This window comes from Vidua chalybeata, unplaced genomic scaffold (genome assembly GCF_026979565.1).
Source record: "Vidua chalybeata isolate OUT-0048 unplaced genomic scaffold, bVidCha1 merged haplotype W_reject_6, whole genome shotgun sequence".
NCBI lineage: Eukaryota > Metazoa > Chordata > Aves > Passeriformes > Viduidae > Vidua > Vidua chalybeata.
This window is the reverse complement of record NW_026530355.1, coordinates 345,458-359,825: the sequence shown is the minus strand read 5'-3', so window position 1 is coordinate 359,825 and position 14,368 is coordinate 345,458. Positions and strand designations below refer to the sequence as shown.

The window sequence follows — 14,368 nt, the reverse complement described above, 5'->3', positions numbered from 1 at the left end:
CCTGCAAAGAAATGCCATCAAGGATATCATGCCCTTGTTCCATGAGAAATTCCTCTACATTTCTCGAATGTCACACAGCTGGTCTCTAATGTCACAGCCTGTTCTGTGATGTCATAGCCTGCTCTGTGATGTCAGACCTCTGCCCTGTGATGTCACAGCTGACTCTGTGATGTCACAGAGACAGCTAATGATACCATAGTTGTGTGATGACCTCACATAACCCACTCTGTGATGTCATATCCCACTCTGTGACCTCATGTTCCCAGATGATAAATTGTCTCCACCTGCTGAGCACTCACAATGCTCGTTCTGCAAAACCCCGGGCCTATGGAAAGCACACAATGCCCATTGTGTGAGAAGGGGAACTGAAATTCACCAGCCTCAGTGTCCTGCCAGCTCAGCCAGGCTGACGGGAACATTGGTGTCCACGACCACCAGGGACCACCAGAGAGACCCCCCAGGACAGAAAAAGGCATGCAAAAAATGGGAGGGGAAATGTGTCGTAATCTCCCCCAGATTGTGGTGACTCCGGGTGGTGGTAAAGTCTCTCCTCCCACCCGTGCCTTCAAAGAAAGACTCAGTAGTCTTCAGTCGTCTGGTCTCAAGGCAGTTTATTGCATGTTATCTCAAGGCACTCAGACTTGCTGCCATTCTCCCTGACTCCTTCTCCCTCTGCGGCTCTCTCCGTCTCCCTTCATCTTCGTCTCTCCGGCCCAAGGGGCTGATGCCATCTTTTATATTACACATTATGTATTAAATGTTTATAGTTTTTCCCCAATGCCTATTACCTATATTGAACAGTGGCTTTCTACTCTAAACCAATCTGTAAGTGCCAACATCACCAAGAACATGGGGAATAGGAAGGAGAAAGAAGGAGGACAGGGCACGCCCAAATCCCTCCATCTTAGAACTTCTGTCCCCCATGTACAAAACTCAGACCTCTCTGTACAAGGCCTAAAATCCCCCTGTACAGCACTCAAAAATCCTACCTTTTGCTTTGTGATTACTTCTATTATAATATCTAAACTTTTGTGATTTCTTGTTCTCCCTGCAAAGTTGGTAAATTGTTCCATGGGTCAAACTCAAAACCACAGGGGTTTCTGGCTGCCTGCTAGGGTCTCAGAGGCTTCTGCCCTGGAGCCGGAACATCCAAGAGTGTCTGAGGGACACCTTGGGTTCCGACATCTCCCCCTCCTGTTTGCACTAAGAAGACCTGCCTTGCCACTTTGTCCATGACCCGCCGAATGCATAGAAAAATGCACGGCAGAACAAGCAGAAGAACTAGAAATCCTGTAAGGATATAAAATGCTATCTTCAAAAGCTCCCTCCACAATGGTGGGAGACTAAAAAGGTTGATGAAGTCATCCCACCAGGATCCTGCAACCTTTTGCAATTTGCTGATGCTGTTTTGCATTTGTTTTATATTTTCATGGATAGATTTCGAGTGAGCAGACAAGTTCATGCAGCACATCCCCTCAAATTCTTCACACCCATGTCCGTGTGATAGCAGCAAATAATCAATTGCCGCCCTGTTCTGAAGCGTTGCTTGTCTCGCGCTGTCGATATCTGTTAACATGTCGCTCAGTGCAGAAGAAATGGCAGGAGTGTGTTTGCTCAGCCAACACGCCATGTGGTCCAATTGTGTCAAGGCCACCCCCAATGCTGCTTGGGGTGAGAAAATTGCTACTGCAATTCTCCGAGCCTTGTTTCAGGTATAAACCTCATCATCACAATTTGGGCTATATTGTTCAATGGATCTTATTTCCCTGCGTGACTGTTTCCTCAAAGTTTTCAAATTGGGTGTTATCAATGAGAGTTCTCCAATGCTGCATGGACCACCCCTGATTTTTGCAGGGATAACAGGCCAAATTCTGTCCCCACAAATCAAGAAAATTCCTTTTGGTAAAACGGCTGGATTCTGGAGGGATAGTTTGCTCATCATCTTGGTGTAATTGCACCAGGATGATGCATTTCTGTAAAAGAGCTGGTTTGGAGTGACATCTATCGTGTGGTTATCTGTCTCTGTCACTCCCGATGGGTTGAATGTGATGCAAAATTTCATTCTTGTTGACCCAAAGATGTCCAATTCCTGGGGTTCGAAATGAGCCACAGGAAGGAACTGTGTCCAAACATGCCATCCTTCCACAGGATCCGAAAAAGATTTCAGAACCTTTGGAGGGATGTTCTTTGGGATCGGCCATTCCTTCACCGGCACACCTACCAAACATGTCGAGAATGGTTTCCCTGGCCTTGAATGAGTCAGACAAATGCTGTCCAGACCTGCTGCCTTTGCCAAAGTTTCCCACACATTTCCCTTTGGCTGTCTCATGGGAAAATGTGCCCTATTGCCCATGGCAACAGGCAAAAGAATGAAGCACATGAACACTATCTGTCTGAACCCCATGCTCATGTCCTCACTCTCTGTGAGAAACCTTGCAGTGCAGCAACACCCGAATGACACTCGAGTCCCAAGAAGAACCCCAAGTCTCTGAGTTGTCAATCGTTGTCTGATGAGATGTTTGCAGCGCCGTTGTCTGCCTTCGTTTGCGTGCCCGTCTCTTTGCTTCTTGGATCTGTGTCCACTTGCGTCTGCACCCGGTAAGGTTTCACGTGCCTTGCTGACACCCACTTCAGCCCTCACCCTGTGGAGACACAAGCGAAACCCTTGCCCCAAATGATTAATGTGAATGGGCCTTCCATTTGTCCTGTCTCTGGGTTTCGGATCAAAACTAAAGGATTTTCCCTTAGTTTTGCTTGTGTGTTGTTCGTGAGGTGTCTGATAATTGGTGGAGTGGGCTCTGAGAAAGAGCCATTTAAAAAATTCAACACATACAGAGCTTTGTTCAACCGCATATAAGGTGTTGCACCTGCCTCCCCCCTTTTCTGTTTATCCAAAAGGGATTTCAGGGTATGATGTGTTCTTTCGGTGATTGCTTCACCTGTGGGAGAATGAGGAATACCAAAAATGTGTTTGACTCCCCATTTTTTTAAGAATCTGTCAAGAACTTTGCCTGTGTAGGTTGGTCCATTATCTGTTTTTATTTCTTGTGGCACCCCTAATGATGCAAATGCTTGTAAAAAGTGTCTGCAGGCATGTTCTGAGGTTTCCCCTGTATGTAATGATGCAAAAATTGCCCCTGAGAATGTGTCAACTGAAACATGGATGTTTTTGAGCCACCCAAAAGATGGGTATTTTGTGACATCAGTTTGCCACAGCTGGAGACTTTGCAATCCTCTTGGATTGACTGCTCCTGTGGATGCAGGTGGCTGCACAAGTTGGCAATCTGGGCAAGCACTGATGATTTCCTTCGCTTGGCTTTTTGAAAGGCGAAAGGATTCCATCAATGCTTGAGCATTTTGATGGAAGAATGCATGGCTCAATTTTGCTTGCTCGAAAATGTCTGGCAGTGTCTGCGAGATGGACGTTGTGAGCTTGTCTGCACGAGCATTCCCTTCTGCTAAAAACCCTGGAAGTGAGGAATGCGCCCTGATGTGTGTAACAAAGTATTTGTGTTCCCTATTTTCTAGGATTGTTCTCATGCATGATAAATATTAATATAAAATTTCGTTATCTGTGTGCTTCAAAAGTGATCCCTCCAATCGTTTGACCACATTCGCAACATATGCTGAATCTGTGATCAGATTGAGAGGTTCCGGAAACAACTGAAAAGCCCTGACCACTGCTGCCAATTCTACAATTTGTGGTAAACCCTGCACTGTCTTGATGTCTGATTCCCATTCCTCTGTTTTTGGGTTTTGCCATGTGATCACTGATTTGTGAGTTTTTCCTGAACTATCAGTGAACACTGTCACCCCTTCCACTGGTCCCTGACTTATTTTTGCTTTTTCTCTAAAACTTATTTTTGCATTTAGCATTCTGTGAGGTGGGAAATGATCTGGGCAAACCCCTGGATACCCTAACAACGCAATGGAAATATCTTGTGAGTTTTGCATTGCCCATTCAAAATAATCTTTCTTCAAAGGTAAATGAATGATTGAGAAATCTCTGCCTGACATTGTCAGCAACCTTGTCCTTGCTTTGATGATGATCTGAGCCATCATCTCCAAGTCTGTGAGAATTGTTTTTGAGGGCCTGTAAGCTAAAAAAACCCACTCTATCATCAGAAGAGGGTCTCCTTGAGATGAATCCCATTGAAAAATCAACCCATGCAGTTGTGCTGTTTCCCCCAACACCGCCAAATGGAAAGGCAGCGATTCCGCAAAGCAATGTGCCTGTCTCTGTTGAATCATATCTGTGATCTTTTCAAGATCTTTCCGTGCTTCAGGCGTGAGAGTTCTGGGAGATCTGATGTTGTTGTCCCCTCTCAGGAGATCGAGCAGTGACAAAAAGTCATCATTTGTGATTCCCAAGATCGGTCTCATCCAGTTGATCTCCCCCAAAAGCTGTTGCAAGTCCTGCAGATTGGTGACTTTTGTGTTGATCTCCAGTTTTTGTGGCCTTATTGTTTGCTTTGTGATCCTCCGTCCCAGATATTTCCAAGGTGCAATTTCTTGTATTTTTGAGGCACTAATTTCCATTCCTGCTTTTTGAACCTCTGCGATCACACAGTTGCGGACTCTCTGCACCTCCTGTTTTGTTGGTGCCGCGATGAGCAAATCATCCATGTAATGAACGATTTTTGTTTTCGGATGTTTCTCCCGTGCTGGACGCAAAACTTGAGCCACATACCATTGACAGATGGTCGGAGAATTTTTGAGACCCTGTGGAAGAACGGTCCAATGGTACCTTTGCAGGGGTTCCTCCCTGTTGAAACTTGGGACGGAAAATGCAAAACGTGGAGCATCATCTGGATGGAGTGGAATGCTGAAAAAGCAGTCCTTGAGATCGATGATGACAAGCAACCAATCTCTCGGGATCATTGAGAGAGATGGAAGTCCCAGCTGGAGTGGCCCCATATCTTAGATGACCTCATTGATCTTCCTGAGATCGTGAAGCAGTCTCCAAGATCCTGAAGTTTTCTTGTGAATGACAAACACTGGGGAATTCCATGGGCTATTTGTTGGTTTGATGTGTCCCTTCTGCAGCTGTTCCTGGACTAACTTTTTCAATGCACTCAATTTCTTTCGTTCAAGGGGCCACTGATCCACCCAAACAGGATCATTGGTTTTCCAAGTCAATTTCAGAGCGGTGAGTGCCACAGTGACCCCCGTTAAAAATCCAATTCCAATCTCGGTCCCCACTGTGCTAAGAGGTCTCTTCCCCACACTGTGATGAGTTTTTGCACAATGAAAGGACGAATGATTGCTGTTTTTCTTCCTGGACCTTTGATAACGAATGCGTTCTCACTCTGCATGCATAGGGAACTTCCTCTTATGCCTGTGAGAGAACCCAAAGGTGCAACCAAGTCCCATTCCTGGGGCCAAAAGATGTATGAAATGACTGTGACATCTGCCCCTGTGTCAAGCATCCCTGTAATGACGACTGTTTTTTCGTTACAAGTCAACTGACAGGTAATAAAAATAAAAAATAAATAAAAAGCAAAGAATTACGGACGTCCGGATGCTCTCGGGCACTTAAGCCACAACAAGCATGCCTCGTGAACAAAGAAATCACCTTAAAAACAATAGCCTGTTGCATATACAAAACACTTCATCATTATGCATATATTTTATTTAAAACATTAAATTCGTCTGGTACTTGCTAAAAAGTTTCTATTAATCCCCAGGCGCCTTCGAGTCTAAGTCAGGCTTGAAGAAGTTCGTTTCTGTTGATAAGGAAAGCCATAAATTCCTCTCCTCTGGAAAATTTAGGGGTTTCTGAAATTGTTATCTTTGTGCGAAGAATTCCTTGATTATCTCATCTCTTTCTTGAGCTAGTTAAAAAGGATCTTACATAGTATACTTTCTATTTTAACATTGTGTTATAACCTAAAAATACATTCAACACACTACTTGAGATAATTAATACAGCATAACTTTCCAACATTACACATATAATATTCATTGTAACTATTGCGTAAAGCCAATCATAAAATATGCATTTTTCACACAGCCAAAAAGGAATGAAGAGTGGGACAGACAAACCATCCTGGGGAGGTCCAGGCATTCAGCTGGGACTGTGGAGAGTTTGGTCCTTGCCAATGGGATGTGTGTCCCCAAGCGCAATCTCCTGGCCTGCAGGAGAGTCTCGCTCACCTGCCAAAGCAGAAAGCTCAGGGCTGTGCTCGGAATGGGCTTGTCTGATGCAAAGATGTCAGAGCAATGTGAGGGCAGAGCCAGCCCAGCTGTGCCCAAGGCGTGGCTGCTCTGGGCTCTGCCAGGGCTCTGCTGGAGCTCAGCACCGGGCCCCAGTCAGCCAAAGAAGAAATGGTGTGACCTGCAGCACAGACTTGCTGGAGCATTTCAGCAACACAGCCCAAGTTTGCAGAGTGTACACCTCCAAGGGAAAACATGCCACCACCCAAAAATTAAACTTGTTCAATAGCTTCTGAAATGAAATCAATCTGGGATGACCCCAAATGCCATTTTTCAGCTTGCTCAAGCTGTAGCTCAGGCCTTTGCTGAACAATTCTCTCCCCCACCTGCCTTTTACTTCCCAACTGCTCCCTCTTTTCCCCCAGTGAGTTCCCAGCACTGTTGCATTCCTTGATGCGCCTCACCACGAGGAAGGCCGAGCCCCTGGCTTAGGGACTCATCCTGTCACTGGCCGAGGAGCAGCAATGTCTCAGAGGTCTGGTTGGATTTTACTGGCATTCAGAGCTGCTCTCCAGCCCTCCGCTCTCCTCACTGCTGAGCTCCCACTCCCTTTTCCTTGTCCTTTCAGCAGGGTGAGCTCTGTGAATCCCCTTGGGCCTCCCCACTCTTCCCAGCCCATGCACCCACCTCAGTTAGGCTGAAGCTGCAGCTTCTCTGTCTCCTCTGGCACACCAGTCCAGTCCCCTGTGCGGGGAGCCCCAGCCCCAGAGCGCAGCACCCAACAGTGCCGTCCGGGCTGGAGCAGCTGCCCTGCAGCCCTGGCTTGGCTCTTGGTGGCAAGGGAATGCTCCCTGTTTGCAGCTGTCCCTGCAGGATGGCCCCAGGGCAGAGCCCAGCTCCCACTGCAGCCCTGAAGCTTGGGGCAGACAGTGGTCCCAGAGCTGAGGTTCATGGGGAGCACCCGCAGCTGTGCCTGGCACTCTGTTGCCGTGTGTCACAGTGCAGGCTGCCCTGTACTGGGTGAATGGACCAGCCCCTGCTTTGACTGACAGGGGCCTCGCCCATCACATCTCTCCCAAGGCTGCAGGCATTTCACAGGCCAGAATCTGAAGGGGCGCAGAGATCACACCAGTGAAATTATCCAGACTGGCTTTTTCAAAGGCCCTTTAGAAGGAAGGGCTTGAGCACAAACGCTCGCTGTTTGCCCCATGAACATCGGGCTGAGTGGTCTCTTTGGCTCCAACCCACTTTCCTTCTCGAGCCAACGTTCTCGAGCCCACTTTCCTTATCGAGTACCCACTGCCTCCCACATGCCCCCCGTGCCTTCCCGCTCCCTTTTCCTGTCAGGGCTTTCGCAGCCCCTCATCCCTTGGTGGCCCCATCCCCTCAGGGTCTCTCTCAGCCCGGCCAACCTGCCCGGCAGCAGCGCCACAGCCCCACAGGAGCTCCCGAGGAGCCCCATCCAGAGGCACCTCGGAGCCCTCAGCAATGCAGCCAGCAACACACGGGCAGGAGGACACAGATGGCGGTTCCTGCCTGGGACAGGCCTTGTGGCCATCTCCAGGCACCGGTCACACAGGGATCCCTGGAACTCCCGCCCCTGCCCACCGCTTCTGTTGGCAGCACAAAGGCTTCAGCAGAACCACCAAAGGCCAAGGGGATTCTGGCCATTTTCCCTGCAAGCCTGCACGTGCCTGGGCAGCTTGCTGAGCCCAGGCACCCTTTGCTCCCTCTTCCCCTATGCCCTGCAGAGCCTGGGCAGCAAAAGAAAGATCCTGGGAGTCTGTCTATTAGAACACATCCTATATTTATATCCTACAGAAAAGCAAAAAGAACGAAAGAACAACCTTAAACAAATGAAACATTCCTGCTGGCTCAGGTGGCCCCAGCAGACAGAGCCTCTGGGATCAGCACTCTGCACAGCTCCGGCAGCGCAGCCAGCCGAGCCCCAAGAGACGAGGCCGTGTCCTCCATGCCCTGCGGAGCTGATCATGCAGGCTGTCCAAAAGGGAATATCCAGCTCTCTCTACTGCCTGGAGGATGTACAATGTTTGAATTGCCAGGCTTCCAACGGCGACGCTGATGTCATTTGCCATGCCTTCAAGGGCTGAAAGAGAGCAACAGAGCCATGGTCAGATCCCGCATCTGAGGAGACCCGAGGAGACCTCCGTGCCAGGGCCATCCCAGCCGGCCCCGGCAATGGCCAGCAGGGAGCAGGGACCAAGGGGATCAGCCCGAAGCTGCTGGCCACGAATCCCCCAGGTGGCCCTGAAATCTCCGTGTGCTCTGCCCACGCCGCCCCTCATCCGCACAGGGAGCAGAGCCCTGCGCAGCCGGGGCACGGCTTGCAGCTCCCCCGCCAGCCCCCGCTGACAGCCCGCTGCCCTCACTCACCCTCACAGATGAGCTGGAGCTCTTCCTTCTTCCCCCTCAGCTGCCGCCCGGCCATCCCTGCCAACACAGAGCCTGTCACGGCCCAGCGGCACAGCTCCCTGCCAGCGGCGCTGCCAGCCCTGTGGCCACACGGCCTCCTGGCCCGGCAGGGCTCAGCCGGGCCCTTGCCGCACGCTGCCGCCCAAGGGCACGGCTGCGAGAGGGCGGCAGCAGCGCCCAGGCCAGCCGGGGCTCCACCCCGCCGGGCCCGGATGGCGCTGCCGGGGCAGCAGGCGGGGCTGGGGCCGAGCTGCGGCGGGGCGGGGAGGGAGCCCGGGCTCGCGGCTCACCCAGGAACCTGATGGCCGCCTCTCGCAGGGGCTCCTCTGGGCTCTCCAGGTAGGGCATGGCCTGGCGCAGGTGCTCGGCCGCTCTGCTGCTGTCGTCTGCCAGCTGGAGAGAGCGGCAGGAGGGAAGGCTTGGCGCGGGCTCAGCCCCTGGACCGGGCACTCCCTGCGCCCAGCCCCAGCCTCCCCTGCCCGCACCGCCGTGAGCTCGGGCCCACAGGAGCCTGGAGAAGAGCCCGCGCCGCCTCTGGCTGCAGCAGCGGGCAGGGGCACAGCTGCCAGCCCCGCACACTGAGCACCGCGCTCAGGGGGATTCTCCAGCCTGAGGCTGGCACTTCCAGACCATCCTTACCAGGCACTCGGTGAACTTCCACAGCTTCTTCTTCTTCACCACTTTTTCCAGATCCCTCCTCTTGAGGAAGTGGGCCACACAAAGCAGCGTTTCCTGAGAAGCCTGGAGAGCAGCAGAGACACGGAGATGGCCCCACAGCCCAGGGCGCAGGACCTGTGTCCCTGTGCCAAGGCCTGGAGGAGGCTGCAGCCCAGCAGGCGCCAGGGCAGGAGGCAGCTGAGACGCCTCCCAGGGGGACAGCAGCAGCCCACGAGTCCTCACCTGTGCCACACGCCCATCCTCATCATGGCAGTGGAAGAAGAGTGGCAGCAGGCTCTGGCGCACGTGTGTCTTCAGGGCCTTTTTGTCCTTTCCCAGTGGAAGAGACAGCAATGTTTGGAAGAGCAGGATGGAGAGCAGCTGCACCTGGCTATTGTCCTGTATGAAAGGAAGAAAAAAAGACCTGAGCATCGGCTGCACGGGGCTCAGCTTGTCTCAGGCCTGGAAATCCACAGGCCACAAAGTATCCGGGCAGCAGCCAGTGGCTGTGGCTGGAGGCAGCGAGCCTTACGTGGTCAAAGAGTGGCAGGAGCGCCTCAACCAGCCGTGGTGCAATGGAGCTGGCTATCAGCATGTCCTTGTCCCGGGAGATAAAGCTGAGGAGCATGACTGTCATGCTAACTATCTCTCCATCTGCGTCGCACAGGAGCTCCACAAGACTTTCAGTCAGGCTCCCCATTTTTTCACTCTGTGCGGAACACAAGTTTGTGAAACGCCATCCTGCTGCCGCAGGGCCTAGAGGCCAAAGGGCTGTTCCGGGGCACTTGGGCAGCTGAAGCAGGAGGCAGGAGAGCTGGGAGCAGCTGCCCCAGTGCCTAAAGCCCAGCAAAGCCCAAGCGACTGCATTCCCGAGCGCAGCCTCAGCCGCTGCCCCCTTCTCACCATCGAGGGATTGTCAATGAGCTTGAGAAGGGCCCTGAGCGCCAGGCGACGCCTGTCCCTGCACTTGCTGTGCAGGTGCCTTGACAAGATTTGCAGGACTCTGTTAGCACTGCCTCCACTCAAGTTCAGGCACTCGAGGACCTGAAAGGCACAGGGCAGTGACAGGGGACCCGGCCGGCAGGAGCCCAGAACCGCACAGGGCTGGCCCCAGGCAGCAGCACAGGGCGCGGGCACCCGTCCCAGGCAGCTGCGGCTACGAGAGGGCAGAGAGCTGGGAGGCAGCTGAGCGAGGCAGCGCTGGCCATCAGGCTCACCTCCACAAGGAAGGCCAGGGCGGGCAGCTCCCAGCGTGGCTCCAGTGTGCTGAGCAGCTGGAGCAGGTAGCGAGCGATCCGGGAGCACAAGGGGATGGAGACACGGGATATCTCCCTGGCAGGAGAAAAAGTAACCAAGACTTTGGGCCGGGGGACAAACCTCTCCCAGGACAGACTCACAGAGGTCTGGTCTTTCCCCAGCATCCTGCAAAGGGCCCTGGGCTATTTGGGAGGCAGCTCCTTGTGGGTACCCTCCTCTGCCAGCCTTTTCCAGTCTGCTTGGCTGTGCCTCAGTGACAAGGCCCTCTGGCCCACGACCACTGGGACTGTGTGGGGCACCCTGGGCACAGAGCACAAATGTCAGAGGCAGCGGGGAGAAGGGGGTCTCACCTGGCCAGCAGACCCACGGCATAGTGGTGGGTGTCAGCACACAGCAGCGTGTCCCAGCCACGCTTGCGTTCCATTGCCAGCACCACATCCTCGTGCTCCATTTGGCAGAGCAGGGACTTGAGGGTCCGCACTGCAAACCTGCGTGCAGAGCAAAGCCCAGGTAACACTGGGAGCACTGGCTCCTGCCCAGGGATGTGGCAGGGACAGAGGAGTGGGAGGGAGTACCTGTTGGGGCTGGTGGCAAGGCCGTATTGCTGCTGGCATCCCTTCCAGAAGGTATCGACCTCTTCTGGCATATCCAGAGTGCTGAAGAGCACTTGGAAGAGCAGATGCACAAGTAGGTGGGGGAAATACACCGTCACCATCTGTGGGACACAGGGCACCTGGAGGATCTTCCACATCACCACAGTTGCCTGCAAAGGACAAAGCCCCCCGAGACAGCGCTCAGTGCCGAGGTGTCCGTGTGGCAGGGCCCGAGCACGGGAGGGAGAGGCCCGGAGAGACGCAGGGGGAGGAGCGGGCCTGGTGCCCCTGAAGCTGCCCCGAGGCCAGGTTTCAGCCCAGCGCCTGAGGCAGGGAGATGCAGTGGGGCAAGGAGGATGGAGAGCTGCTGGGCAGGTGGCCTTGGGACCAGCAAAGGCCAGTTGCAGAAACTCACAGCCAGGACAAAGACACCCGTTTTGTCCCCATCAGAGGTGAACGTGCTGTGCTCTGGCCAACTCCCCAGCACATTGAGGAGCATCAGCTGCACTGGCTCGGCAGTCCTGGGCGAGCACATGATGCTCTTCCACATGGTGAAAGCAGCTCTGCGGGGTTAGAGCTCTGTCTCAGGGGGGTCTGGGACACAGCACCGTGGCCTGGGCAGCAGCGGGGACCTGAGCTGGCTGCCGGCTCTGCCTCTGCCCACTGCCCCTCGCCAGCAGCACCCAGGCAGCCCAGGCCTGTGGGGACAGGCCCCTGAGGGGCAGCGAGGGAGCATGGCAGCAGGCTCGGGGGCTGAGGTGCCAGGGCTGGCAAAGGGAGCAGCCAGAGGGCCCTGGGGACTCTGTTGGTCAGACATCTGGGACAGGCTGTACAGGCTGATGGGCTGGGGAGCCCTGAGCCCTCTGGGCAGGTGGCCCCATACCTGTCACAGGATGGGGCCACACACAGGAGTGTCATTACTACATCAGCAGGCTGTTCTTCGGTGAGATCCAGCAGGGCCCTGTTCAGTCTCTGCTCAGCAAACTGATTGTCCATGAGCCACTGGTGGATGTACCTCACCATGGCGGGCACCTGGAGAAGGCACGGGGAGACTTGGAAAGCTGCCAGAGGGAGGAATGTCCCCAGCTTCCCCAGAGAAGTGCTTCCCTTCCCACCACACTGCCATGGCCTCAAAGGCTTCCAGTGACCCGCAGGTGTGGCTTGGGAGGCCAAGCAATTTCTGGGAGGATCAAACCCTCAAACCATAGGCTGCTTATTTGCTTTGGATTGCAAAATCCGCCCTCTACGAGCATATCCAGCAGGGCAGCACAGGTCTTGGTTTTGAAGGTGTGTGAATATGCTCTGAGCCCTGTGTGCATGGTGCTGGTCTCTTCCTCCTGAATCCTCTTGATGAATTTGCAAACCAGGTGTAGGAGAAGGGCAGGAAGCCTGGGATGTTCCACGGAATGCTCCAGGCACGGTGCTCGGCTGAGCGGTGACAGCAGGCCCAGCCCAGGTGGGGATGGCTGCAGGTACCTCCACTGTTCTGCGGAAGAGGCCACGGGCGGGGTCCTGCTCTTGTGTGCGGTCCACGGCTGCATCTGGCAAAGAGCGAGCGCAGCCAGAGCTGAGGGGCTGCGGGAGAGGCCGGAGAACACAGCCCAGCCCTGAGCTCCCCAGGCAGGGACAGCCCCGGGATGCCCCAGGGGATGGAGCACGGCCGCTGCGGGGTGTCTGCCCGGCCCCTCTTCCGTCCTGTCCATGGGCATGTCCCCAGGGGATGGGATGGGATGGGATGGGATGGGATGGGATGGGATGGGATGGATGGGATGGGATGGGATGGGATGGGATGGGATGGGATGGGATGGGATGGGATGCCATGGGATGGGATGGGATGGGATGCCATGGGATGGTATGCCATGGGATGGGATGCCATGGTGCCAAGCTGGCTGCAGGCACCAACCCTAAGCCCAGCTCTGCCACTCACCCTCCTGTAGAGTCTTCAACCGCAACACCTCTTTGATCTCCTCTACTGGGGCAGCTCCAGGGCCTTCTTCCTCCTCCTGCACCCAGGCCAGCTTGGGCCCTCTCAGGGATCTCTGCTCCATGGCAGTGACTGGATTTGTGGCGAGTTGCAGGAGAGATGCCTCGGAAAAGCTCCGAGTCAGCGAGTCCTGCAGTCGTGCCTGGAAGGCACCTTCAAGAGAGAAGCCTCAGGAAGGCTACAGGACAGCAAGTCCTGCACTCTGGTCTCGAGGGCTCCTGCCACAAGGACAGGAGACTCCTGTCAAGGATTGATTGTGGTCAGGCCTCGAGGGCACCGGTGGCAGGGATGGGAGATGCCTCCGGGGCACCAAGTCCCACGGTCTGCCCTCAAGGGCACCTGCAGAAGAGAAGCCTCAGGAAGGCCACAGGTCAGCAAGTCCTGTGGTCTGGCCTCGAGGTCAGCTGCAGGAATAACGCCTGGGAAAAGCTCCGGGTCAGACACGAACGAGTGCGCTGTGCGGGGGCTCCTCACGGCACCGCTCTGTCCCGTCCTGTCCCGTCGCGTGCTCCAAGCACTCTGGCGTGCTCTTGTCACCGCCAGCTCCTATGTCACCCTGTGTCACAAAGGGCCCTTGGACACGCTGTCCTGTTCCATGACACGGTGACCACGCTGCACCGTGTCACAAAGGGCCCCTGCACACACCGCCCCCTGCCCTGGGGCCGCCCCCGACCCACCCAAAGTGGCCCAGGTTGGAAGGAATTCCTCACCCCAAGTGTCTAAGACAGCCCGACAGGGTCTTTAGGAATGGCTGAATTCCCAAATTTTCCCCCAGATCCCCTCAGGAACCTTCATCCCCCCCCCTCCTCCTCCTCCTCCCGAGCCTTCCTCCCCTCCCGGCTCCATCCTCTTCCTCCCGGCTCTGCATCCCCATGCCTTCCTCTTCATTTTCCTCCTCCTCTTCCTGAGCCTTGCTCCCTTCCCGCATCCTCCTCCTCCTCACGCTGCTCCTCCTCTTCCTCCCCCCCGGGGTCTCCTTCATCTTCCTCCTCCTCCTCTTCTTCATCCCCTCGCTTTCTTCATCTTCCTCTTCCTCCTCTCCATCCTCCTCCTTCTCCTCCTCCTCCCGGGCCTTCCTCCCGCTCCTTCTCCTCTCCCCGGTCCCTCCTCCCGGGCCTTCCTCCTCCTCCTGTTTCTCCTCCTCCTCCTCCTCCCGCTCTTCCTCCCTTCCCGCTGCCGCATCTTCCTCCTCCTCTTCCTCCTCCTTCTCCTCCCCCCAGATCTTCATCCCCTCCATCCTCCTCCTCCCGCTCCTTCATCCCCTCCTCCTCCTCCTCTCCATCCTCTC

At 54.7% G+C, this 14,368-nt stretch overlaps 1 protein-coding gene across 1 annotated transcript; it reads right to left on the bottom strand.

Moving 5' to 3' along the window:
* Positions 1 to 7,944: 7,944 nt before the first annotated feature.
* LOC128783302 (maestro heat-like repeat-containing protein family member 6) lies at positions 7,945 to 13,623 on the bottom strand. Its single transcript, XM_053933959.1, has 14 exons — positions 13,024 to 13,623; positions 12,573 to 12,637; positions 11,980 to 12,128; positions 11,512 to 11,659; positions 11,079 to 11,266; positions 10,854 to 10,991; positions 10,464 to 10,578; positions 10,150 to 10,290; positions 9,779 to 9,955; positions 9,490 to 9,645; positions 9,229 to 9,330; positions 8,880 to 8,982; positions 8,551 to 8,607; positions 7,945 to 8,263 (listed from the first exon to the last, which is right to left on the bottom strand). Exons 1-14 carry the CDS (start codon positions 13,142 to 13,144, stop codon positions 8,064 to 8,066), a joined length of 1,860 nt encoding a protein of 619 aa, XP_053789934.1. The 5' UTR covers positions 13,145 to 13,623; the 3' UTR covers positions 7,945 to 8,063.
* Between the last annotated feature and the right edge of the window lie 745 nt (positions 13,624 to 14,368).

Bases quoted from the DNA above. Each gene is read 5' to 3' on its own strand.
- LOC128783302 (XM_053933959.1), bottom strand. From the start codon at position 13,144: ATGGAGCAGAGATCCCTGAGAGGGCCCAAGCTGGCCTGGGTGCAGGAG. The intron at 9,956-10,149 runs GTGAGAAGGGGG...TGTTCCGCACAG, and splicing joins TCATTGACAATCCCTCGATG to AGTGAAAAAATGGGGAGCCT. The intron at 9,331-9,489 runs GTGAGGACTCGT...GCTGCTCTCCAG, and splicing joins AGGATGGGCGTGTGGCACAG to GCTTCTCAGGAAACGCTGCT.